General features: G+C 46.8%; 1 protein-coding gene across 1 annotated transcript; it reads left to right on the forward strand.

The window, feature by feature from the left end:
- The first annotated feature begins 1,216 nt into the window (after positions 1 to 1,216).
- On the forward strand, positions 1,217 to 25,649 carry SEMA4C (semaphorin 4C). Its single transcript, XM_044279230.1, has 15 exons — positions 1,217 to 1,399; positions 15,830 to 15,957; positions 16,266 to 16,417; positions 16,509 to 16,571; positions 16,669 to 16,767; positions 18,817 to 18,913; positions 19,023 to 19,139; positions 19,330 to 19,481; positions 20,213 to 20,388; positions 21,278 to 21,422; positions 21,844 to 22,066; positions 22,161 to 22,276; positions 22,929 to 23,086; positions 23,169 to 23,236; positions 23,323 to 25,649. The coding sequence occupies exons 2-15, from the start codon at positions 15,864 to 15,866 to the stop codon at positions 24,165 to 24,167; spliced, it is 2,505 nt and encodes an 834-aa protein (XP_044135165.1). The 5' UTR covers positions 1,217 to 1,399; positions 15,830 to 15,863; the 3' UTR covers positions 24,168 to 25,649.
- The last annotated feature ends 1,080 nt before the right edge of the window (positions 25,650 to 26,729 follow it).

Consider the following 26,729-nt stretch of genomic DNA (forward strand, 5'->3'; position numbering starts at 1 on the left):
GCGGCGACGCGCCTCCCTAGCATTGCAGGTGACGCTAGGGAGGCTCGTCCCCGTCACCACCTACCATTAGCTGCCCCCCCCTACATCGGATGTTTTCATCTGCACACGGGGAGAAGCAGCTGCGGTGGTGCGGAGACCAGGAGCCGCGCGGGGATCCAAGTAAGTATATTCAGTGTGAGGGGCCCGGGCATATGGGAGACATTTTTTAGTCTCGGATGACCCCTTTAAGAATATCGGTTCCGTCCTACTGTAAAATGTAGTCCTCCGCGGAGGTCTTTTCTAAGTTTCAGCAAATGTGCACGGTGACATATCACGGGCCACACGAGATTTTGCGCTAGATCTTCAATCAAGATGGTGGCGGCCAGCCTGTCAAGAGCAAATGGATGAGGTAAGTATGACTTTGTTTTATTTATATTACATTGCGTTATTACTATCAGAAGCTGCGATCAGCTATTAAAGCGGCATCTGGGGGGTACAATGACGGGGACGACGCAATCGCCGCTCCCTGTCATTGCACCCACTATGCGTTTCGCGACGTAGTAATTAGTCAGAAAGCGAATTTTTGTTCTGTAAAGTTTGGCAAAGCAGCGGAATCGTTTTTTGGAATACTTTACTCGTCTCTAGTCCCCACCAATCCTGCAGCGATGACGTCCTATACATCAACGTGGCTGCTTACCTCAGCGGTGATCCTTGCATGCGCGACACGTGAATGATGTACGTGACATCATCGCTGCGGGAGCGGTGGAAGCAGTGGTGCTGGAGTGACTGGTACCATAGCTCAGGGTTTTCAATTAACCCTTTGTGGAGATGATCACTGCAGATCGACCTACCTGCACATTCACACGTGGATTCCCCCCTCCTCCCAAGCCGGCAAAATATTAGTGCAACATTTAAAAATCTGAACCAGATCCTAAAATCGTTTGCTTCAATGAGAACTAGTGGATCTAGTGGATCTCCCAAACTTCTCAACCTGAGAATGGACTGTACCAACCCCAGTCCATGGCCCTCCTACCCATTCTTCACACCAGCATAGCCTGTGCCCCTGTCCTCCTGGGGGCTGGAGCAGACCCCTGACCCTGCAGCACAATATGGCCATTATACACAGATGAAGTCTAGGAAGAGGCTGATCGAGCCGCAGGATGCCCCATCCCCCACACTGACGTCAGGAAAATGGGCAGGGATTAAGGAAGGGAAAAAAAAGCCCTGAAGGATGAGAAGAGCCGAGGAGGAGGCAGCAGCAGCAGCAGAGCATCCAGTGCGGAGAGCGGGCGCAGCAGAGCAGTCTAGAGCCGTGTGCAGACCGGACCTGCGTGCCTAGCGGATCCTGCAGCCGGATATTACTGGGGAGCTCACGGGGGTACGGAGATCGGAGCGCCGTCTGTGGCATCCCTGGGAGCAGGTGAGGCTGGCACTGAGGAAGTGGGTGCCCGTGTGCGTACTGCTGTGGGGCTGGCAGTGTGCCCAGTGCTGGAGCTGTGCAGGGATACATGTATACAGCTGTCCTATAGACCACTGTGTGCGCTGTACTGTAACATCACTGTGTGCATGCTGTTGCTGGATTATACAAGTGTGTACTTGGGGTGCACACTATAAACACTACTATTGCTGGATTATACAAGTGTGTACTTGTGGTGCTGTACACAGCGCTGTGCTCACTATTGCTGGATTATACAAGTGTATACTTATGGTGCACACTATAAACACTACTATTGCTGAGGTGTACTAGTGTGTACTTGTGGTTATGCACACCTCTGTGTGCATGCTATTGCTGGAGTATACTTGTGCACACTATAAACACCACTGTTGTTGCATTATAGTGTGCACCCCAAGTATACACTTGTATAAACACCACTGTTACTGGATTATACTTGTGGTACTGCACACAGGAGCACTATGCACACCTCTGTGTGCATGCTATTGCTGGATTATACAAGTGTATACTTATGGTGCACACTATTGCTGAGGTGTACTTGGGGTGCTGCACACAGGAGCACTATGCACACCTCTGTGTGCATGCTATTGCTGGAGTATACAAGTGTGTACTTGGGGTGCACACTATAAACACCACAGTTACTGGATTATACTTGTGGTACTGCACACAGGACCACTATGCACACCTCTGTGTGCATGCTATTGCTGGATTATACAAGTGTATACTTATGGTGCACACTATAAACACTTGCTGAGGTGTACTTGGGGTGCTGCACACAGGAGCACTATGCACACCTCTGTGTGCATGCTATTGCTGGAGTATACAAGTGTGTACTTGGGGTGCACACTATAAACACCACAGTTGTCGCATTATACAAGTGTACTTGTGCTGTGCTCACTATTGCTGGATTATACAAGTGTATACTTATGGTGCACACTATAAACACCACTGTTACTGGATTATACTTGTGGTGCTGCACACAGGAGCACTATACACACCTCTGTGTGCATGCTATTGCTGGAGTATACAAGTGTATACTTGTGGCGCCGTGCTCACTATTGCTGAGGGCTACTTGTGCTGTGTCAGGCTTGCGGTGTGTGCACACTGGGCTTGTGCATTGTGTTGGGGGCTGGGATTTCTTGCTGACTAGCAGAAGTCTGGACAGTATAAAGAGGAGGGGAGAGGTTTGTATATAGTGTATGGGGGGAGGGGATTAGTGTATGGAGGGGGGAGGTTTGCACGTGTGTATGTGTGTGTGTGTGTGCGCATGGAGGGGGGATTGTGTGTAATAGCAAGAGGTGACCCATAACTAAGGCCAGTTCACACACTGCGGCCTGGCAGGGTGGCATTGTAAAGGTACCGGTTGCGGGAAGACGGTTCGCCTCCGGGACTTCAGTAATTCCTCCCGACAAGCTCCAGCCTGACTCTGGCAGGGGTGTAGATGGCGGAGAAGAGGCTGAGGAGACATTGGCGCTGTGAAGGACTCCAGTGGACTTGGCGTAGAGCAGAGGAGGAGGATTTGTGGATGCCGGGCGCTCGCCGTCCGCCCAGGCCTCGCAGCAGCTGGGGGCATTGACTGCTGGTAATCTGATTTCAATGGCATATCATGTAACTCATTTTCCAGATGGGATGACTGCAGCGGTGAATTATCATCAAATTACACTGGTCGGCCATAGCCCTGGCTTGTGTTACTGGTCAATAGAACTGGTTCTGTCAGGCAGATTGCTCCTCTCCCATTAGATTACCTCATACGTGGAGGCAGGGGTAGGCATGGGGCCACATCCGTCCATACCCCTGTATATTATTTCAAGGGATATCTCTTCTATATAGGAATAAAATATATATATATAATATTTCTCCTCCGCGCCCATCTGTTCGTAGTAGCACCATGGCAAAGTGGCTCTCCTGCCAGTGTGGGCCTCATAGTAATGTGGAACTGGACTTTTACCAGAATTCGATGGCAGCATCCTCCATTCACAATCAGTGCGGCTAAAGTTAACCCCAATTTCCCGATCCCCCTCGAATCCTTTTGGCGTGCAAGAAAGAAAATCACTGCTGCCTACAGCTCCCCAAATCTCAGCTTCCTCCTTGAGTACGGGATGCAGTTACACTTAAACGCACAAAAAAATGTATTATATTTTTTTATTCCTTTATTTTATTTTATTATGTAGACCCTAAAGGTGTGAGCGTTGGGGCTACCTTTAGTCCTAAAAGGAAACGGGCACAGAGGGGCATACAGCGCCACTGTCCATTGACGCAGAAAAATCCAGCAGCCGGACCCCTCTTGTTTTTTTTTAGGTTTCTCTCTTGTACTGCTCGGTCTTTCTGTCTTTGCTCCATCTGCTGTGTAGGCTATTGTTCCCACTTATCAGTCACTTCAGGCCGTCTAAGGGCCCATTAACACAACCATATTTTTGGTCTGCGTTTTTGTGGATCGCACACGGACCCATAGTACATTTCTACCGGTCCATAAAAAAAACGGACAGCACACCGTGTGCTGTCTGCATCCGTATGTCCATTCCGCAGTCTCGTTTTGTGGACAATAGATAATGTTACAACGGGTTCGCAAAAAAATAAACGGGCACCCACTTCCTCAGTGCCAGCCTATTTTTGAATGATCTGCATTTTTGCGGACCGCAAAGTACGCACGTTCGTGTGAATGCACACTAATTGTTGTTTTTTTTTCAATGGGATTGAACAGACTGATCCCCTGGTGCCGTTCATTCATAGAAGCTTCCGCTGACGTCTCGCTCTCCGGGACTAAGTAGGAGAGATCGATGGCTGGAAGACTCCCATATTGATCCACAGCAGGAAGTATGGATCCATACTGTATACAGATGGCGGGTGTATGTTTCTATATCTCACTTCTCACAGAGAAGCTGAGGTATGGGGAGCTGTTTGGTGGGGCTATTTTTAGGGACTGTGGAACTGGTGAATGTCATCCCTGATAAAATATCAGCTCGGAGACTTCACATCCAGAATGGGAACGTGAGATTTTTAGGCGGAGCTGTTGGCGGACAGCCCGGAACGTGCTGCCACATTGACACCCTCTAGCTGTGTCTGTCCAAATCTTTACTGGTTCCAGTCTATTGCGTGTGGAACTAGACCAGGGATCGGCAACCTTAGGTGCTCCAGCTGCTGTGCAACTACAACTCCCAGCATGCACACCTGCTTGGCTGTCCAAGTAAGGCCCATGAAAGTGAAAGGAGGATTCTGGGAGTTGTAGTATCAGAACTACTGGAGGTTGCAGATCTCTGACCTAGACAAACGGCACCTTGTATCTCAGCGTCCCAGCCCCCTGTGCATTGGGGTCTTCAGGAATCTGACGGATCTGAGTGAGAGAAGGGGCAGATGATATGTATTGGGTAACCCGTATATAGTACTTTATTCAGCCTGGTATAAGTACTAGTCTCTCTTCAGGTTTTTCTTGAATTTTTTTTTTATTTTTTTTTTCCCTTTTGTTCTGAATCCTTCTACGTACAGGAAAAGACTGGTAATTGACTAGATCCTGAAGATGAGTTTGTCGTGGAGCAATCCGTTTTCTACATGGGTTTTCAGGAAAATCGCTCTCGGCTGCTTCTACTGCTTTGCTGCGGCCCATTACAGGAAGGCGAGAACAAACGCTCATTAGGGAGTCTGAAATCTTCACTAATGAGTAATTAGGACCGGAAACTCTGATTTTACCGGAGTTTTTTTTCTTTAACACTGACAGATCTAGAAAAAACTGGTTTTTCGCATAAGTGAATTTTCCCAACCTAGGACATGACATCACTTCCTGATCAGTGGGGTCCAGCGGCCAGGACCCCCTCCCCATCCCTGTATGGATATGCTCCCGGTCATCAGGCTGCTGAAGCTCTGCCCTGTTTACTTGAAGAGCATCGGGGCCTACAGGTCGGAGCACCACCGATCATAATCTGATCCTTCTTAGATAGGAGTACCCCTTTAACTCTTTGAGTAATACTTTATGGCTCACTGTAGAGCGACCTCCGACAGTCCTGCTGTTGTGAAACTCCAACTCCTGGCGTGCTCCATTTATTTATATGGGAGTTCTGAGAAAATGTGCATGCTGGGAGTTGTAGTTTCACAACAGCTTAGGATTCCAAGTTATAGAAAACCTCCTATCCTCTCTATAAGCTATGATACAGAACAAACCTGGCTCTGCTACATTGTGATTATAAATGGTCCTAAATACCACTTTAGGCCTTGGTCACATTTCCGTTTTAACTGACATGTTCTGTCCTAATTTTCCATGGACAGCACACGTACCCGTTTATTTTAATGTCTGTGCACACATCGTTATTATTTTATTCACTACTGCACTATTTTGGTCCGTGATGCGAGCCAAACACGTCCATTGAAGTCTATGGGTCCGTGAAAATCGCAGACACAACATGGATGGCATCCGTTTTGCGTCCATTTTTCACTGAAGACTGATAGGAGATGCTTTGGTAATTATCAGCTGAGCAGCGTCCGTGGATTACGCATGACAGACGGAGGGTAAAAACGGACACTGGGACCAAACACAGATCTTTGACGGACGTTTTTTTTTTTTTTTTTTGCGGACATCAAACTGACATGGAAATGTGAACAAGGCCTTAATCCTATTGAGGCCTCTGCATCTTGTCATGTTAGTACTGGGTAGCATGGAGATAAAAGGTGCACAGATTACATTTGGGGGGGGTCCTTCACCTGCAGAATACAGGGGGGGGGGTCCTTCACCTGCAGAATACAGTGGGGGGGGGGGGGGGTCCTTCACCTGCAGAATACAGTGGGGGGGGGGGTCCATCACCTGCAGAATACGGGGGGGGGGGGGTCCTTCACCTGCAGAATACAGGGGGGGGGGTCCTGCACCTGCAGAATACAGGGGGGGGGGGGTCCTGCACCTGCAGAATACAGGGGGGGGGGGGTCCTGCACCTGCAGAATACAGGGGGGGGGGGTCCTGCACCTGCAGAATACAGGGGGGGGGGGCGTCCTTCACCTGCAGAATACAGGGGGGGGGGGTCCTGCACCTGCAGAATACAGGGGGGGGGTCCTGCACCTGCAGAATACAGGGGGGGGGGGTCCTGCACCTGCAGAATACAGGGGGGGGGGGTCCTTCACCTGCAGAATACAGGGGGGGGGGGTCCTTCACCTGCAGAATACAGGGGGGGGGGGTCCTTCACCTGCAGAATACAGGGGGGGGGGGTCCTTCACCTGCAGAATACAGGGGGGGGGGGTCCTTCACCTGCAGAATACAGGGGGGGGGGGTCCTTCACCTGCAGAATACAGGGGGGGGGGGTCCTTCACCTGCAGAATACAGGGGGGGGGGGTCCTTCACCTGCAGAATACAGGGGGGGGGGGGTCCTTCACCTGCAGAATACAGGGGGGGGGGGTCCTTCACCTGCAGAATACAGGGGGGGGGGGTCCTTCACCTGCAGAATACAGGGGGGGGGGGGGTCCTTCACCTGCAGAATACAGGGGGGGGGGGGTCCTTCACCTGCAGAATACAGGGGGGGGGGGTCCTTCACCTGCAGAATACAGGGGGGGGGGGTCCTTCACCTGCAGAATACAGGGGGGGGGGGGGTCCTTCACCTGCAGAATACAGGGGGGGGGGTCCTTCACCTGCAGAATACAGGGGGGGGGGTCCTTCACCTGCAGAATACAGGGGGGGGGGTCCTTCACCTGCAGAATACAGGGGGGGGGGGGTCCTTCACCTGCAGAATACAGGGGGGGGGGGGTCCTTCACCTGCAGAATACAGGGGGGGGGGGTCCTTCACCTGCAGAATACAGGGGGGGGGGGTCCTTCACCTGCAGAATACAGGGGGGGGGGGTCCTTCACCTGCAGAATACAGGGGGGGGTCCTTCACCTGCAGAATACAGGGGGGAGGGGGGGGTCCTTCACCTGCAGAATACAGGGGGGGGGGGGGGTCCTTCACCTGCAGAATACAGGGGGGGGGGGGTCCTTCACCTGCAGAATACAGGGGGGGGGGGGTCCTTCACCTGCAGAATACAGGGGGGGGGGGGGTCCTTCACCTGCAGAATACAGGGGGGGGGGGGTCCTTCACCTGCAGAATACAGGGGGGGGGGGGGTCCTTCACCTGCAGAATACAGTGGGGGGGGGGTCCTTCACCTGCAGAATACAGGGGGGGGGGGGGGTCCTTCACCTGCAGAATACAGTGGGGGGGGGGTCCTTCACCTGCAGAATACAGTGGGGGGGGGGTCCTTCACCTGCCGGCTGTATTGTCCCTCTCGCATCTGCAGGGTTGACGTCACCGTTGCAGCCCTCGTGTCACATTCCTTACCGTTATGTGAGGTGTACTTATTGAGGATGTTGGCAGTTGTGGTAGTGGGGGGCTCACAGCTGGATGTTTTCCTGGCACTTTGACCAGCTTGCTTCCTGCTGGTGTGGTCTGCAATTTACAGCTAGAGTGGCGGGGGAGGGGAGTGTCATTGTTAAGGGAAGATGGGTGGAGTAGTGGACACCAGTTGATAAGATGGAAATCCTGTGATGCTGGGCTACATGAGCTTGAGTGTCTGGTAAACCTGTCCCAGATGTTTGTTCAGTGTGCTCACAAAGCAGATAGAAGGGGGAGATTTTGATCAAAACTGGTGTAAAAGGAAAACTGTCTCAGTTGCCCATAGCAACCAATCAGATTCCACCTTTAATTTTTCAGAGCTCCTTAGCAGCCAGTTGTACTTTACACCAGTTGTGATAAATCTCCCCCCCCCCCCCCCAACCTACATGGCTGCACTTCTTCTTCTTCTAAAATTGCCGCCACAACAAAATGGAAAAGTTCAGACAGCTACTAAACAAATTTCCACCATTTTTGAGTGGAAATTATATTTTAAAGGAGGTTTTGCCACGTCAACATTTATAACCCATCGCTAAGATGTGCCACAAATGTCACCTCTGGGACCCACTCCTGTCTCCAACGCTCGGCTGTTTGTTTTTTTTGTTTTTTTTTAGAACTCCCATAGAGGTGAATGGAGGGTGGCCTCGCTTCATTTGGAGAGAGGTTCTGGTCCCCACCAAATGTTCAGATCGGAAAACTCCTTTAAAGTCCGTACACGCATTAATTGGGTCAAGCATTTTTAGATTTTTATTTATGACTTTGCATTTTTAACGTATTGTGGCAGTTTTTTATGCTGTTTTTAGGGCCAAAGCCAGACGTGGATTGAAAGGTAATGAGAAATATAAAGTAGGCTGCTGGATCCACCGGCTTTGGCTCAAAAAAACAGCCACTAAAAGCTGAGTGACACCAAGCTAAAGGGGTCTTCTCTCCCCATATACCCCTGCAAATAGCCAATCCCCCTCTGGAAGACTCCGTGAGACCATGTATCCTATTCATCCATGGACACTATGTAATACCCTACTTCTCCTTCAAGGGCCGCTGCATGTGTGCTTATCCCTGGCAATAATTAGTGTAGGGGTTAACCGGATGGGACCACCCTTGATCTATCATATGTTATCTCTGTCGTTCTTTAGCGACCCATATCTTACAAAAATAAAAGCTAACCAACCTATTACAAGTTAGTCGAATCGGCACCAGTGTGAATACCGCTCTAAACCACCTCCACCAGAGGTGCTGGAATGATGTGTACCGAGGTGGCCTTTCACCATAGGTGTCTGCCGGCAGCCGTTCCTCTCACCCACCCCATGGTCTACGTGGTAGAAGGGAGGAAGCCTCAGGCAGCGGATACCTTCACAAGAATCGGGCATGTTGAAGTTCTGCTGTGGAGTTGAAGACCCAATACGGTCACCCCATCTGTAGGAGATTTGACATTCGTGCGGTATGTACGGCCATCTTTACGTACTGGTACTGCGAGGAGAGACTTTATCTTCAGCCAGTAAGTGAATGAAGACCACACCCTGGGAGCTGGAATAATGGCAGCTATTGTCTGGATGAGGCTTCGGAACAATGTGTATTGTAATTGGTCGACTAGTCCTCTCCACACACAGATCCTTTCAGCGTCTTGTTTACCCGTAAGACACTGCCGAGCCTGCTCCAGTGTCTACAGGGTGAAGGCATCTATTAATGGTAAGGGCGAGTCTGCCACCAATAAACTCCATCCACGGGTCGTCTCATCGGGGGTTAGGATCCGATACTGTATGGATCAATTAGGAGTTTGCAAAACTGGAAAAGCAAGACCTGTTGCTTCAGCTTTGTGGGGTGGGGGGTGTCTTCTGGAAGGTCTCCTGATATCGACATAGCAGAGCTGAATTTGTTACTGAACTCTCCAGGACATTCGGCTCGCATTATAAAGTTCTGGGTGATCTCTCGGAGAGTCTTGTCGAGAGTACATCTTGCGTTTGATGTTTCCCTCCCATGGAACGTCTTCAAAGCCTTCTGTAATTATGAAAGATCCTGCTTGTTGAGTAATTAGGTTCCTCAGAAATAATTACCTGTAGATAAGCTGAGGCTGTGGGGGCTTCTTGGTGGACTTGTTTGCCTGTGGTTGGTATGGAGCAGACGCAGACCCTAGTTTTCTGCTGAAGAATTATTGAAAGGTTTCACTAGTTTAGACAACTGCAAAAGCTAAATTTTTTGTTTAAAAGGATTGTCTACAACTTGGGGGGGGAAAAGGGCTGTTCTCCCCACCCCGAGAAATGTCGCCCCACCATGGGCTGTGTGTGGTACTGCAGCTGTAGTGCTGTACCTTGGTGGGATAGCACTGCTCCCTATGATGTGAATGGCGCAGACATCCAGCACTGGATATACACTTCACCAGTTGATTGGCGGGGTGCAGGGTGTCGCACCCCTCCGATAAGCCATGCTGAGGATAGGCCGTCACTTGGTGAAAGCTGGACAACCCCTGTAATAAATTTGTTGCAACTTTTACTCTCAATGCACCAAAAAATCGCATGTACACCAGTGGAATTTACACCAGTTTCACATCATCATGACTGTATCATAAATTACTATTATACAGTTTGGATCAGGGAAGCCGCAGTCTGACAGGGAGATACAGGAGACTGTCACATGTCCGCAGGTTTCCTTCATGTTTGGTCCGAGTGTCCATTTTTTTTTTTTTGTTCTTCGTGTGTCATCCGTATTCCAAAGGCGCTGCTCAGTTGAAAATTCACTTTCAGAGTATCCCCTATTGATGGTCCGTGAAAAAACACTGATAACACGGAACCCATCCGCGATGCATCAGTGGTTTTTCAGACCTATAGACTTCAATGGGCGTGTTTGGTCCACATCTCGGACCAAAGGCCTTGGATAGTACTGTATTAGGCCTCATGCACACAGCCGTTGTTTTGGCGGCTCGGGTGCGGACCCATTCACTTCAATGGGGCCGCAAAAGATGCGGACAGCACTCTGTGTGCTGTCCGCATCCGTTGCTCTTTTCCGTGGCCCCACAAAAAAATATATATAACCTGTTGTGGACAAGAATAGGCAGTCATATTAAAGGCTGTCCGTGCCGTTCCCCAAATTGCGGAACGCACACTGAAGCCATCCGTGGGTGTCGCAGCCTGAGAATATACCGCCATATGATGTGATTCTTTTGCTCAGGATGTATAACGTGTTAGCTCTCTTGAGCAGGGTTAATGTTGGCTCCGAGCATATAGTAACAAACCCAGCTCCGTCTCTATGAATATTTTATACAAGTGGATTATTTGTACAGAAGCAAGTCTGGCAGCAGACTTTTAAAGGGATAGCGCACTCCCTTTTATGACTAATGTTTATTATTTCCAACGGAAATGAGCAGTAAAAAAATATTGGCTTTTTTTTATGGTATAAAAAGAATGAGTCCATAGCAGCAAAACTAACCGAGCTTGTTCTCGATCAGCCAGTTATTCCCAGGCCATGAAATATAGTTTTATGGCTGCAGATGTATACTATAATATACTGCCAGCTGTCAGGTCTGCAAGATCTCTGCTTTCAGTCAGTGAGTGCACACATTAATTATCAGTTAGCTCCCAGCTGTCATTGCTGAGAGCCTGGAGGTCAAGATGGAGTGATTTCTACGTGGTTGAGGATGCCTCTGTGTATCGCTTACATATTCCGCAGCCATGTACAGAGTTGGCATCGCTCCCGTCAGCCCCTATTCCAAACTAGTTTGAGTTTGTTTTTGGTGTATGAGAGAACTTGCCCACTCCATGAACATATTGCCCATGGTTGGATTCGAACCCAGGACCCCAGTACTGCAAGAATATATATTTTTTTAGAACCAGAAGAGCGTGAATTTAAATAAGACTGGAAAACTGCTTTAGGCCACTTTCATGCCGTCCGTGTGTGGTCAGCGTTTGATCAGTGATCGTGAGCCAAAACCATGCGCAGGTCAAACCCACAGAACAGGTGCAGATCTTTCCCTTAGGCCTCATGCACACGACCGTTGTTGTGTTCCGTTCCACAAAATGGGGTTCCGTTGTTCCGTGTGTTTTCCTTTTTATTTTTGGAGGATTACCAGACCTGAAGGAAAGTAAAAAAAAAGTCTAAGTCAAGTTTGCCATGCAAATGATAGAAAAAAAACTGATGCTGATCTTGTGTGCCTCCGCGTTTTTTCACGGACACATTGACTTGAATGGGTCCGCGAACTGTTTTCCGTGAAAAAAAATAGGACTGGTTATATTTTTTTTTTTGACGGACTGGAATCACGGACACGGATGACAAACGGTGCATTAGCTGAGTTTTCAACGGACCCATTGAAAGTCAATGGGTCCGCAGAAAAACGGAACAACTGACACGGAATGAAACTGGTCGTGTGCATGAGGCCTTATAGCTTATCTCTGTGCTCCTGGTTTTGGCTCACAATCGCTGATGGAAATTCTGACCATGTGAAAGCGGCCTTGGGATGTATTCACATTTTATTCATGTGAATGGAGCTGGCGGCAGGAAAATGTGTTTCTGCAAGCCCCATACAGTTGCAGAAGTTATTACCCTTAGGGCTCATGCACACAAACTTATTATTATTATTATATTTATTTATTTTTTTGCGGCCCGTATGCAGAACTATTCACTGCAGTGGCGCTGCAAAAAAAATAAAAATAAATGACTGTGTGCATTCTGTTTCCGCATTGCTGTTCCGCAAAAAAGAGAACTTCTGTTTTGTTTTTTGTTAGTTTTTTTTTAGCTGTGTGGCCATTTCTCAAATGATGGAACATGTCCTATTCTGGTCCAGATAGCCATGGTTTGCGGACCAGAATATGGACACTGCCATGTGCACGAAGCCTTAAAGTGGTTATCTAGGAAATGATAATGATGACCTATCCACAGAATAGGTCGTCATTATCACATCAGTGGGGGTCCGCTTCCTAGCGCCGCTGCCGACCAGGCACAGCGTCGTACATAGTATAGTGGCAGTGCTTGGTATTGCAGCTCAGCCTCATTGACTTGAATGGAGTTGAGCTGCAACTAGGTCACGTGACCCATGTACGGCGACGTCACGTGGCCTAGGAAGCGGCTCCAGCACTCAGAGCGCCCGGCCTCTTCTCACAGCTGATCGTCAGGGGTCCTGGGTGTAGGACCCCTGCCAATCTGATATTGATGACCTGTCCTGAGAATAAGTGATCAATATTAATTACCGGATAACCCCCTTTAATGAAAGGTTCCGCTTTTTCCCATGAAACAGCGCCGGTCTCATTCAAAGGCTGTGTCTGGTACTGCAGCTCAATCCTACTGAAGCGAATCGCTGTCTATAGTTTCCCTTTATACATGGCAGTATCCATCCTCTGGTCGAATTTTCATCATAATCTGTCTGTGGGACTACAAGGCCCAGCATTTCATATTTGCAGAACTCCACAGGTTTGCCTCCTTAGTTGCTGGCAGCATTCCCGTTTTGTTTTGCTCCCTGCCCCCCTTTATCGCAGGTTTGGATCAGGAAGCGAAGAATCGGATGGAAGCGGAGTCTTCCAGGAGGAAGCGTCTTTCTGCAGCCTCCTTGCTCCGATCCGAGGAAGTGTATCCTGTTTAAACTCCCACCCTCATCCCTTTCTGCTGCTCCATCCTCCTCCACAGTTTTGGCATTGCGCAATGATTTTTCTCGATTTTTGTACAGTATATTGAGTCACCCCGTTAACCCTTTTCTGCCGCGGCGGAGATTCGCCCTTAGCAGCTTTAAAGTCCTTTTAATCTTGCCACGACTGGTTAACGTCTCAGCTCGGTAATTGAATACAGAGATGTCATGGAATAATCCATACCGTGCAGCTGCTGGCCTCCAGAAATGCTTCATTATAAAACAGAAGGGTGGGGAACGGTGAAATACAGTGTATCATTCAGTCTGGTGGGCGAGCGTGGCATCATAATCCACTTATCTTGGATGGTAAGCTCCTTTCCTTCTCTTCACTGCAGTATCAGTTGTAGTATTGACCTGAATGTTAATGTGTTATCCATACAGAAGTGTGTTGGTGGGGAAAATGTGTACGTGTGCAGATCCTTCGAGGTGGATTAAGACGTTTTCCAGTGACTAATTCGCTTTCATGATTCATGCCAAGCTTGTGGTCTTCCATTCACTCCCACCAAGTTCAGAGTCCGGCTACTTTTGGGCGTGGAGAAATCTTACACCGGAGTCCAAAATCTAATTTCCTTACTGGCATCTGTACATATACTGAAAGGTAGCCTCCATACCAACTCTAGTTTTGTTGTGTTGTCCATCAAGGCCCAACCTTATTATTAATTCCAGGGTCTGGGTGGCCATAGACCTGTGATATCTGGTGAACCACCATTTACCCAACAATTGTCAGCACAGGGGTCCAATAAAGCTGCTTCCAGAAGGTTCTGATTTGACTGAAACAATAGGTTTAGGCCAGGAAAAACTAATTTACCTGAAGGACTGTCTCGTATCACCTGTAGACACTAGATTGTCATCAGATCCACCAACCAAATTCTGGTTTATAGATGGTGGCTGCATGATTACCAACATTATCATTTGTAAATTTGGGGAAATTTAAGCCCTGACCCAAACCACTTCTGGTGGGCTTTACAAAAGCCTTGTATGTTTTTGACTGAGGAAGCTGGGATTGCTCCTAAAAACCTTGGTATAATACCAGCAAATTAAGGGCTGTTAGAAACTATGCAGCTGTTCACCCCCAAATCAAAAATGCAGCTTATTGTGTAGGAAGACCATGGGTTTAGACAGGAAGAGTCCAATCTCCCTGAACTAGTACACCTTGGGACTGCCCATTTTCATCCATAGACCTTCAGTGGTCATTAGATCCATCAACAAGTTTCTACATGGGCAGCTTGAATCTTCCACTGGTCAAAGTCAATGGCCTGTGCTCAGTTAGATGATGGACACGCAATGGTGATATGTTGGCTCAGTAGGGTCACAAAGTCAGTAAATTAACTTTGTACAATAGACATGTCTATGGCCAATGTAATAGACTAATCATGACAGAAAAATGTATCTTGGGGCGGATAAGAGGGTCCTTAAAGAGTTGGCGATCACTATGAATAATGGAGGAGTAGAGTGTGTTCACACATTGCTTATTAAAGGGAACCTGTCCCCACCATAATGGCCCCAACTGCTCGGAGTCTCTTAAAGCTCTGTTCAAGTCCCGTACTTTCGTTCCGCAAAAAGATAGGACATGTTCTATCTTTTTACGGAACGGCCGGATCGCGGACCCATTCAAGTGAATGGGTCCACGATCGGATGCGGCTGACCTACGGCCGGCGATCATGCATTGCGGGCCGCAGCACGGGTCACACACGTTTGTGTGCAGGGGGCCTAAATGAGACATTATGCTCCTGAGATCCTGCGCATGTGCCATTGCCGATTGCATTCGCACCCTACAAAGGGAGCCCGGCTGCTGCATATTTGCTTCAGAGACTGGCAAATCTCTTTGATTCGCTCCAAAGATTTGGTGCTTCGCTGGACTTGGAGTATGAGGTTTCCCTTCAAAGGGTCAACTTGCAGAAAAACCAGACTATTCCCCCAGTGCTGCATGCAAAGTTATCCATGGGAAGAAGCAACCAAAAACATCCATGGAGAACTTTAAGGTACTCTGTTTGGGGGCCATTGTGGTGGTGACAGGTTCCCTTTTACTCATCATAACATTTCCACCTTCTGAACTTGCTTTCTTTTAATGGTGATCAGGCTGGAGTGAGGCCCCACAGAGCGATTTTTCTGTCTACCCCCAGAGTGATCCCTATTTGTAAAGTCCCTGCATTTAATACTATAACTGATGAGAATCTTTAGAGGGTTTTTTTTTTTTACTCTCGTTCCATTGGACTCAGCTGTCTGGAAAATAGCCTGAGGTGGGCTGCTCCGGAGGTGACCGAACGCTGGATTTTCTAGACTTGGGGAGGAGTGATAAAAGGATTTATACAAATGTACAGGTTGCATGGAGCTGCACCTCTCGACTCAATATATAGCACTGCTGAACCTTGGCTGAACTATCTATATGTCATTGTGGAGTTAATCATGTGACCTCGGTGCCCGTTAACACCCGCTCATTCTTGCTCTGTTTCTTGCAGACTCCCGGAGTTAGTCGGAGGACCGGACGAGGGGATGATTCCACGGTGGTTGTGTATTTTGGCCCTTTTAATAAGTGTCGAAGTAAAAGCATGGAATCAGATGCCACGAAAAACTGTGCGGTATTCAGGTAAGACTACCTATTATTACCTTACCCCCTCCTCCAAATTTGCCTGAAGAAAGCCTGCTGAGGCGGGTACCGCAGCTTCTTCTGTATGATCCTTCTGGGTCAGGCTGATGTCACCTGTTTTCGTTCAGTTCATAATCCTTGGGGAGGTGATGTCATGGAGTAATTATACCTCTTCTAGTCCCATATGACATAGCGACGAGTCACGTGAGCCATAGACGGCATGACTGGGAGAAACCTTAGGGAAGATGCTGTACATTTATCCGTGTGTTTTCTGTGTCATTTATGACCATCCTTTTATATGTTTTTAGGGTTCTCTGAAAACCGTCAATCGTGGCGCAGTGGCATCTCCCACTATCTGACGCTGACGTTGGATGAAAGTCGGGGTGCACTGTATGTAGGCGCACGGGAGATCATATTTTCGCTGGACCTTGATAACATCGGCAAGGAGCTGAGGCCACCGGTAGGTTTCTTGTATGTACACATTTTATGTTTCAAAGGTGGGTGAAGGGATTTGACATTTTAACGTGTTATATTTTTTTCCCCCCTGTCAGATTATATGGGAAGCCCCCGGTGAACGGAAGCTGGAGTGTTTTAATAAAGGAAAGAGCAATCAGGTAATGCCGCCATCATATGGAAGAAAATGTGCCGTGTAGTTCCTCCTTAAGGTGTACGCTGTCCCCCCTTACATTGCATTGTCACACTTTCTTGCAGACGGAATGTTTCAATTATATCCGCATCCTTCAGAAATATAATGAAACTCATCTCCTTACCTGCGGGACCTACGCCTTCCAGCCCAAGTGTGCTTATATAGTAAGTAATGAACCTGCTGTAATATTTCAGCAACGCTCTACAATCAACGTCTTTGTACTGCAAGAGATATATGAGGGCACATTTTATTAAAATGTAATAAACCCCTGCACTGGCGGAGGATCAGCTGGGGTTATGAAGAGGCGCCGGCCTCTTCATAACTTCGCCGGATCCACCGCCGCTTCTTATTAAATGTAAGACAGCTTCCGAGCCATCTTACATGTAGACCTTTTTTTTTTTTTTTTTTTTTTTTTTTACACGCCTGAAACAGGCGTCGAAAATGGTACATGAGCCAGACCTTCCGTCCCTTTCCCACCCACGCCACGCCCTATTTATTTATTTTTTTCTTATATTTTTTTATTTTTTAAGACCTGGCGTAAGTGGGGGGAGTAGCAGATTGCGGCTCAACGCTAACCTTTTGTGCCACAATCTGCGCCTGAAATACCCCTAATATAGGTGTATTTCAGCTTCATAAATGACCCGCCCTATATGGTTTGTCATGTGAGGTTCAGCTATATGTATACTTACCTTGGCTCAGTATAATGTATCCTTAGATGTGTCAGGCAGGGTGACCAACTTTCGAAAAAAAAAAAAAACGTATTTTGTGATACTCTGCCATGAGACCCAGTGGCTGTAATGTGAATTGCAGCCTGTCAAGAGTTTGCTAGCGTGTTGTACCAGATTTGTTTCATGAGAAATTGGAGTCCTTAGGGCTCCATTCAGACATCCGTAACGTGTTTTGCGTATCCGCAAAACACGGACAGCGGCAATGTGCGTTCCACATTTTGCGGACCGCACATTTCCAACACTTATAGGATATGCCTATTCTTGTCTGCAGTTGCGGACAAGAAAAGGACATGTTCGCAATTTCGTTCCGGTCTTGAACAAAAATGGGACGTGTGAATGGGACCTAAAGGGATTGTCCCATTACAACAACTTATCCCCCCCCCCTATCCAAAGGGGAGCAGATGGGTGTCTGATCGGCGTGGGTATCACTGTTGGGGCCTTTGCTAATCACTAGCACTGAGTACTTGTACTGCTGCTCCATTGAAACAGGGGAACACAGACTCCCTATATACTAGTGATTGTCGGAGGGGCCCCAGCAGTCAGACCTCGCTGATCAGATGTCTCCCCTATCCCGGAGAAGTAATGGGACAACCCCTTTAGCCAGACTCAAGCAGAGGTGAGGGTGGACAGATCTGTGCAGAACACCTTACTGCACCAAACCTCTTCCAAATGATAGGATATAAAGGAAGACGGTACAGCAGAATGTGTGTGCTTTATAGCAGCTGCAGTGAATGAGGGTTAATTGACCGAGAAATCACATTAATTATTACAGTCTCAAGGAAGTGTACTACCCCTCCCCCAGAGAGTGACAGATGCTTTATACAGAGCCTTATCGGTGTGTATAATGTTACTGTTCTGCCTTATGTAGACCTCCAGCAGCACAATATAGAGTAGCTGTCATCAAATCCCTCACCCTCTGCAGAGACTGTCTCAGTCTACACAGTAAAGCTTCAAGACAGCTGCAGAATACCGGATATGTCCACTTAGGCCTGATGCACATGAACATATTTTGTTTCCGTGTCCGTTCTGTTCTTGTTTTTTTTGCGGATAGGATGCAGACCCATTGATTTTAATGGGTCCGCAAAAAACACACCGTGTGTTGTCCGCATCAGTATGTCCGTTCTGTTGCCCCGCAAAAAAAAATAGTGCATATTTTTTTTAACTTGTAGTCTAGACACAATCAGATATAGCTGATGATGCGCTAAAAAAAATCGCCAAAATTGCATTTTTATAAAAATAAAAAATAAATTGTTACAAGGCCCAAAAAGCTAGCACAAAAATTGCATGTAAAGGAAGCTTAAAGGTTCTTTTCTCGCGTAATAGTATAAGGTTCATGGAAAATGCCCGGGAACTCTGCACACAGGGCCTTCAGCTAGGATTCTTGCTGGTTTATATCTGTCACTTTCAGCGAGACATTCAATCTAGAGAATAAGTATGCTCAATGCCAGGCTGCGTCATGACGAGCTATGATGTTCTCTTGCCCAGGAGCTGTCAACCTTCACTCTGGATAGTGTTAACATAGAAGATGGGAAGGGAAAATGTCCGTATGATCCATCTACAGGCCATACCGGGCTTGTCGCCGGTGAGTACATGGCGCTGGAATCTCCTTGCTGTAGACGCTAGTCCGAGAGGAGCTGGTAATGCAGTGTATGTATACGGTATATTGTAAGTGCCTGTTATGTATATTTCAGATGGGGTTTTGTACACCGCTACACTGTTCAACTTCCTGGGCACAGAGCCGGTGATCCAGCGCAGTATGGGGCAGCATAATAGCATCAAGACGGAGTATCTGGCGACATGGCTGAATGGTGAGAACGTACAAACTTGACTCTCTAGTTTTTAGTCTCTGGGACCTGCACCTATAAGACTGTGGCTATGCTGTAATGGGATTAACCCATTAATGATCAGAGCTTTTCTATATGGATATAAAAAAAATGTTTAACCATTTCCTTTCCCCCCTGCACATAACCTCACTGTATGTCTTCTGTCTCCTTCTAGAGGCCAAGTTTGTGGGCTCCGCTCATATGCCGGAGAGCATGGATAGCAAGGTGGGCGATGATGACAAGATCTATTTCTTCTTCACTGAACGTGCCCTGGAATATGACTGCTATAGTGAGCAGGTGGTGTCTCGGGTGGCCCGCGTCTGTAAGGTTCGTGACATCTGCTGCACATTTCCTTTTTATAGGGGGTTTTCTGGGAATTTTAATATTGAAGGGACAGTGGTCCTCCATTTCGCTGCGGCCGCTTCCTAAGCTAGTGATGTCACGTGGTCGCAGCTCAGTCCCATTTTTGTGAATGGGCCAGAGCTTACATTGTACAGAGGCCGTGCTCAGTACTGTATGTGAAGAGGCTGCAGCACTAACCGGAGCACGGCAGCCTTTTTAATCCGAAACTGGCGGGGGTACAGGGGCAGCAGATCACCACCCATCTGATATTGATGACCCATCCTGAGTGTAGGTTGTCAATATTCTTCTCTCTGAAAACGCCTTAAATTTTTGCAAAATGTGGCTATATACGAAGGCCTTGGTCACGTCTTTATTCCGATTTTTATCTTTCTACATTGTTTATGGCTTTTGTGAATATAACCGAACCAGTCCAACCCCCATGAAGTCATTGCAACCCTTCATGAATGAAAATGATGATGATAGACTAATTCAATCCAAGTGCATCAGTTCCCTTCCCCCACCTCCATGCAGAAGTGAATGGAAATGGAGATCCATTAGCAGTGACCTGAACTGCCCCTAATGCTGTGTAATCCATAGCCGCTCACTGCTGGTGCCTTCTGTGGAGAATTAGGTTAATAGCCGTATAGATCATGTATTTTAAGACTTCTCTTGTGTCTTTAAGATGTTTCTCACACCAGATTGGAATTACCTTGCAGGGAGATTTAGGAGGAGCTCGTACCTTACAGAGGAAGTGGACCAGTTTCTTGAAGGCCCGGCTTGTGTGCTCCATTCCAGAACTTCAACTTCACTTTAACCTCTTGCAGTCTGTCTTTACCCTGCGTACCGACCAGTGGAGGGCTACGCAGTTCTATGCCGTCTTCCAGGCGCGCTGGTGAGTTTTTATTTAATATGCAGTAAATATTTTAAGGAAAAAAAAAAGTCCTTGATGCACCGTAATGGAGTATTCAGGTGCCTCAAAACGATAATGCAGATGTGGTGCTAAAGAGACCTTCACCATGTGTTAGGGAATTCATCACAAGCTGAGGCACAGAACAGCATCCCTTTAAATTAACCCTTTATTGATTTTGTAATTTTGACTGCAGACCAAGAAATGTAATTCTTACATTATTTCCACATACCCATTGACGCATCCAGACGTGCTACATAATGGAGAGTATTGTTACCACAGGCAACCTCCGGCTTTTAAGAAACTACAACTCCTAGCATGCATACTTGCTCTGCTCTTCTCTGAACTCCCATAGAAATGAATGGAGCATGCTGGGAATTGTAGTTTCACAGCAGCTGGAGTGCCAAAGGTTGCTGATCCCTGATGCAGATCATTGTGCCAGTATATTAGCATTTAGGTGTCCATCCAGCTCTTTAGAGAGACCTTAGGCCATAGAGGTTGCAGAGCTGAACTTGTCATCTCGCTTTCCATCAATGGCGGTTGACCGAAGGAGCCATTCTTCTAAGCTCCACCTGTACATGTGTGCTGTATTTTCAATGGGAAGGGAGAAATAAGCAGCTGCCAGACACCTGTGGCACAGACTTATCTCCTGTGGGAACAATGGAGCGGGCGTGTTGAAATGCAGCATGCCTGACCCGTCTTTCCCCCCAACGAGAGAGTCTGGATGCCAATGGCAGAGAATCTCACTTTATGTTCTGGACCATAGAGAGGTACCCGGTGGGATGTCCATGTGTCCTAATAGGGCTAAGAACCGCTAGAAGAAGAAGAAGAAGAAGCTTCCAGCTGCTAATTGCATATATTTCGTGTCTTTTAGGGGTGATGTATCAGTTTCTGCAGTTTGCCAGTATGCCATCCAAGACATTCACAAGGCCTTTGATGGACCTTACAAGGAATACCGCGAGCAAGCCCAGAAATGGGGTCGTTACTCTGACACGGTGCCCAGTCCACGGCCTGGATCGGTAAGTTTTTAGAGCAGTAAAAGTAATACTAGTGTGTATTGGAAGCTGCTAACCTTACATGAACTGCACGTAGAGGCCACACAGGCAAATGCTGATTATCCCTTGAGACAAAGCCAGGAAAAGATTGCTTAAGCACAAAGGACTGTTTCTGGTGAATTCAGCTTAAAGCGCAAAACAGTCTGGGAACGTTTCTGCTTAATTTATTCCACCCTCTCATTGTGAAGATACAGCCTTATACCTTTAGGCAGGTTTTTTTCTGGGTGTCATAGGTGTACAATAGGGCACCCATTATGCCATTTACGGGGGAAAAAATTTAATCACAGGTGCTTGATGCCTTGGGGGTAGAACATGGCTGGTAGTCTAAGCTTAATGTTCCAGTTCCTCTGTTTTCTAAATTGAGACTTCCTTTTTTTTGTTTCAGTGTATCACAAATTTCCACCGGCATCATGGAATGAACAGCTCGATGGACCTTCCTGATAACACGCTCAACTTCGCCAAGAAGCACCCCCTTATGGATGAATCTGTTCAGCCTGTTCAAGGGCGCCCTCTGCTGGTGCGAAAAGGAGTCAACTTTACAACTCTTGCCGTGCACACAACTACGGGGCTGAACGGGGAGTTATATGATACGCTCTTCATTGGAACAGGTCAGAGTTTTAACAATACCAGTGTCACAATGGATGGGCTTGTCGATCTGAGAGATGTCCATCTTCAACACATTTTCTCTTTTCTTTTGCGCAGGAAATGGATGGCTGAACAAAGCTGTACGTTTGGGTTCCTCTATCCATTTAATTGAGGAACTTCAAATGTTTGATAAGCCTTATCCCGTCCACAGCTTGGTCCTGTCTACTGAGAGGGTAAGAAGCATTTTTTGGGTCACTTCTCTGTAGGCTATTGGGCAGCTCTTTAGATGGTCTTCACCTAATTTGCCTTTACAAAAGTATGGATAATATATATTTGCCTGGGTTTCACAGCTGTATAGCTCTAAGATGAACGGACACTAAGACTAGGTTCTCATCTCCGGTTGCCATAAGACCAGACTATCAGAATTGCTGTATCTGGCGTAGCTGGGTCCCTATTCACTATAATGGGATCCGGTGGGGATCCAATGGGTTTCCAGCATACAGCTGCAGCAGTATTTTTCCAGCAGAAAGCAGTCCTTTTTGCCGGAAGCCTGCCGGATCTCATTATAGTAAATGGCAAATGCCCACAAGTGCCCAGCTATGCTAGATGCAGTAATTCTGGTGTTCCTCTGCAAAAACAGACTACCAGAATGCCAAATGGAGATGTGAACCTAGCCTAAGGGGTGAAGAGCTTTTGCTGCAGTCACACCACAATTCCTATATCCACTAACGCCAGGGTAGATCCAAGTGATTTTTTATTTATTTTTTTGGTCTCTATGCTTACAGCCCAAGCTATCTAATATGGAGCATAGAATCGTGATAATTTTATTTATTTATTTTCTCCTCTTGTCTATACATTTGACTGACCTTTCTTTTTCTTTTCCAGTCTCTTCTCTTTGCCGGCTCTCCATCCGGACTGGTACGTCTTCCCATGGCAGATTGCAGTAAATATCGCTCCTGTGCCGACTGCATTCTAGCTCGAGATCCCTTCTGTGCCTGGAATCTGAGCTCCAGCCGCTGTGTAGGATCTGATACACAAGATGGGTGAGTAGCGACCATATTGTATTTTATAAAGTGTTCATATGTTAAGAAACGTCATGCTGAGATCTCCCTGTGTTCTTTGTAGGGATGCGCTGCTGCAGGACATTGAAAATTTCGATACGTCCATGTGTGAAGTTCAGTATATGAAGTTATGTAAGTTTTATATTTATACTTTTCGATGTACGAGTCTTAGGAGGACCAGGAACGATTTACTCATGGTCTCTTTATTTGTCTTTCAGCAAAGCCCTCATTAAGAAATCTTACCGTAGCCATTGGGACAAATGTCGTTCTCCCTTGTGAGCTGACCTCCAACCTAGCCCAACCCATATGGAAGTTCAATGGTCAGGATTTGAGACAGGATGAAAATGACTCCGTGCTATATGATATTACCCTTCAGGCTCTGGTTATTCTGGGAGTTAATGCTCACCACTCTGGTACATACAGTTGCTTTTCGGTTGAACAGGGGGCCCACTTTCTCTCAAAAAATTACAAGTTGAGTGTGGTGGCTTCCCCATCTCTGACTTTGGAATCCTCTGCCCCCATGGACGGTCTGGGTTTGGTGTGGATGATGGTTATAGCTCTTGGGGCTGTGTGCTTGGCCCTTTTCCTGGCTGTAGTCTATCTGCGAAGAAAGCTACAAGATGAGATGGACAAAGGTTCTAAGACCCTGGAGAATACTCTTGTGTATCCCATCCAGTTACCTTCACAACCCAAAATCGCAAAGTGCCTGCCTAGTGCGGACTCGGATGAGAAACTGTGGGACCCTTCCTCCTACTACTATTCTGATGGATCTCTCAAGATAGTTCCAGGTCATGCACTGTGCCAGAACAGCACAGGTTCATCCTCTCCATCTGGCAATGGCATCCCAGGTCAAGCCCTACCTTCCCCACCTCTTCATTCGCCTAATCACATGCTGCTGTCAGGCGTTAGGGGTTCCAACAGCAATGGATATATACGTCTTACGCTAGGTGGTGGTTTAAGTGAGGATCGGCCACCACTTGGGGACCTAAATGAAGAACTGAGGTGGAAACTGAAGCAGAGGCAAGCTTTGCCGGACTCCAATCCAGAGGAATCGTCTGTCTGACCACCCCTGTTGCCACCTGCACAGTTTGCACTGTTTTATTTTTTATTTTTTCCTGACTTTTTTTTATTTTTATTTGGAACTACCTCAGGGACTGGAGATTTTGGGGGGAAGGATGTGGCCAAAATGTAATTTCCCTCTCCCCAGTGGTCTCCACTGCAGATGTATGGAAGCGAGGAGAAGACCTTTTGCGGTTCTTTGTCCAGATGTGCTAGCTCACATTTCCCCACCACCATTCCTGTGACTTGTATGACTTCAGTATTTGTAGATTTGATGCATTCATGAGTGACGTTGGATCCAGAGAGTAACTGAGGAACCAGTCACCTCCCATTCCAGGAACTCTTGGCCAGAAGAGCAATAACAGAAGACTCTGCAACCTGTTCACTCTTCCTCACGGTGCAGGGATCAGTCGCTAACCACTTTGTTGCCGATCTTGCAGGTTTAATGGCGTATGGCAATAAAATCACTACTGTTTTCTATAGCATTTTTACACTAAAAGTTTACAGCGCTTTGTAAGTGACCTCCAAGCCTTGTAGAGTCCAAATAGAGGAAAACCGCCTCTAGCTGGCCAGCTGTTGTGCCACTACCGGTAGCAAGCATCCACTCACTTCCTGGTGTTACTTGCTGACTCTTGTAGTTCCACAGGATATCGCTGGCTTTGTTTTGGCCAAGCCTGTATTGGAGAAAGGAGTGCGTCCGTATGGGGAATCTAAAGAAAGTAGACTTCCACATATCCAACTTTTTACTCGATATCAGCAGCATTGTATAAATACATATTAGGTCCCCTTCAAAAATTGCCCTCCCTTCCCATGCAAAATGGGTCACATGCAAAATGACTGCTTCGATCACGTAATCGTGATGCAGCCCACCCTGGTTGCTGAGTGTTCGTGTAAATGACTTGTTTTTAGATGCATGAAAATGAATGTGAGGGTGTATTAACACTTAGAGCATTGTTCTTCTGGAAGCTGGACAATCCTTCTAGAAAACATGTTCTGTTTTTTGGCCATGACTCTATGTCCATGCCGTTCCATAGCCCCCAGCCCTTCAATCATTCCGCTGTGAGTTACAAACGAGAACATTTCAGAAATCCATAGACAAGGCCAGGACTTGTGTGGGTAAAAAAAAAAAAAAATATTTCCACTGCCAAATATAATTTTTTTTTTTTTTTCTTGTATTTTATTTTTTTTATTTTTTTTTCAATTGTCACGTGTCTGCGAGTGGCCGGAGGGAGGGATGAGAGAGTTGTGCTGTATATACATATTCACTGTTTTTAAAACCAAACCTCCATGGGGTCTGCACGCTAAAAATATCTTTTTTTCCATCCTCTTGTGTAAATAGGGTCCTGCGTTCTCACGCTCTCTCGTTCCCTGGTCCCTGCTCATTCTGTAGTTCACCGTGTAATTTATTTGTCTGTTTGAAATATATTTATTTCCTGTAAATAAGTATTTTTATATTGAGAAAATAAAAATGGAATTTAAACCTGAAGTCCCTTTTTTATTCCTGTCCTGCACTGTTTCATTGTTTTCTTCATATTTTGGTAGAATTATTCCTTGTCTTTAATTTCCAAAAGCCTACAATGGAGACATTGAGAGGTTTTCTGTATATAGTTACACGATGCAAAGCGGCTTTCTAATACCTTCTGTTCTAATAAGATGTGAATGGAACTATTCATTAAAAAGTTATATTCAGATACTCTTATTTAGGCTTCATGTCACCATCCTATCCGTATTTCAGTCTGCAAACAAAGGATCCCCAAAATGCAACAGATACCATCTGTGCTACGTGCACACGTTGCGGATTCTCATGCAGAAAAACTGCAGGGTAAAGCCTCATTCAATACGTGAAAAGGTGGTCATTGACGCCTCAGTGAAAATGTCTGTGAAGGATCCGTGTGTCCTTTTTTGCTATCGGGTGTCATCCGTGTTTCACAGACACTGTGCACCTGAGAAATTTATTTTCAAAGCATCTCTTCCTAATGATCCATGAAACAGGGATGGCATTCGTGTTGCATCCGTGGTTTTCACAGACCCGTAGACTATAATGGGCGTGATGGATCTGTGAACATGGACAAAATAGAGCATGCTTCTGCGCTAAAAAACACTGATGTCTGAATACACACATTAATAAAATGAATGGGGACGGCGTGGAGAAGACGTACAGCGCGTGTCTGTGGAACACTGATGTGTGAATGAGGCTTAAGACAGCACCAGCAAAGTGTATGAGATCAGACAAATCTCATGTACATTCATTTTTTTTTTATCCATGCGGAAATTGACCTGATGTGCAGATATTGAAATCCTCAGCATGTCAACTGTTAGTTTTGATTTTATGTGTATTTCACTCTTTTCAATGTAAGGGCAGCAAAACGGTATCAAATCGCTAGTAAGCAGGGTTGACAACTAGAATTTTTCTTTTCTCTGGACAACTTTTCCCCAAGTCGCAGACGGTCAGCATTTTTTACGGACAAATTGGAAAACCATAATGAAGAGTACAGATAATAAGTAATACATGTCTAAAGCTGAATTTACTGATGAGAACTTATTACCAGCATTTACTGTGAGCGGT

The sequence above is a fragment of the Bufo gargarizans genome, chromosome 2, assembly GCF_014858855.1.
Source record: "Bufo gargarizans isolate SCDJY-AF-19 chromosome 2, ASM1485885v1, whole genome shotgun sequence".
Lineage (NCBI taxonomy): Eukaryota > Metazoa > Chordata > Amphibia > Anura > Bufonidae > Bufo > Bufo gargarizans.

Excerpts from the sequence above, each read along its gene's own strand:
- SEMA4C (XM_044279230.1), top strand. The coding sequence starts at position 15,864 with ATGATTCCACGGTGGTTGTGTATTTTGGCCCTTTTAATAAGTGTCGAA. Across the intron at positions 19,140-19,329 it reads TCTGGCGACATGGCTGAATG|AGGCCAAGTTTGTGGGCTCC; the intron begins GTGAGAACGTAC and ends GTCTCCTTCTAG. Across the intron at positions 23,087-23,168 it reads GGATCTGATACACAAGATGG|GGATGCGCTGCTGCAGGACA; the intron begins GTGAGTAGCGAC and ends TGTTCTTTGTAG.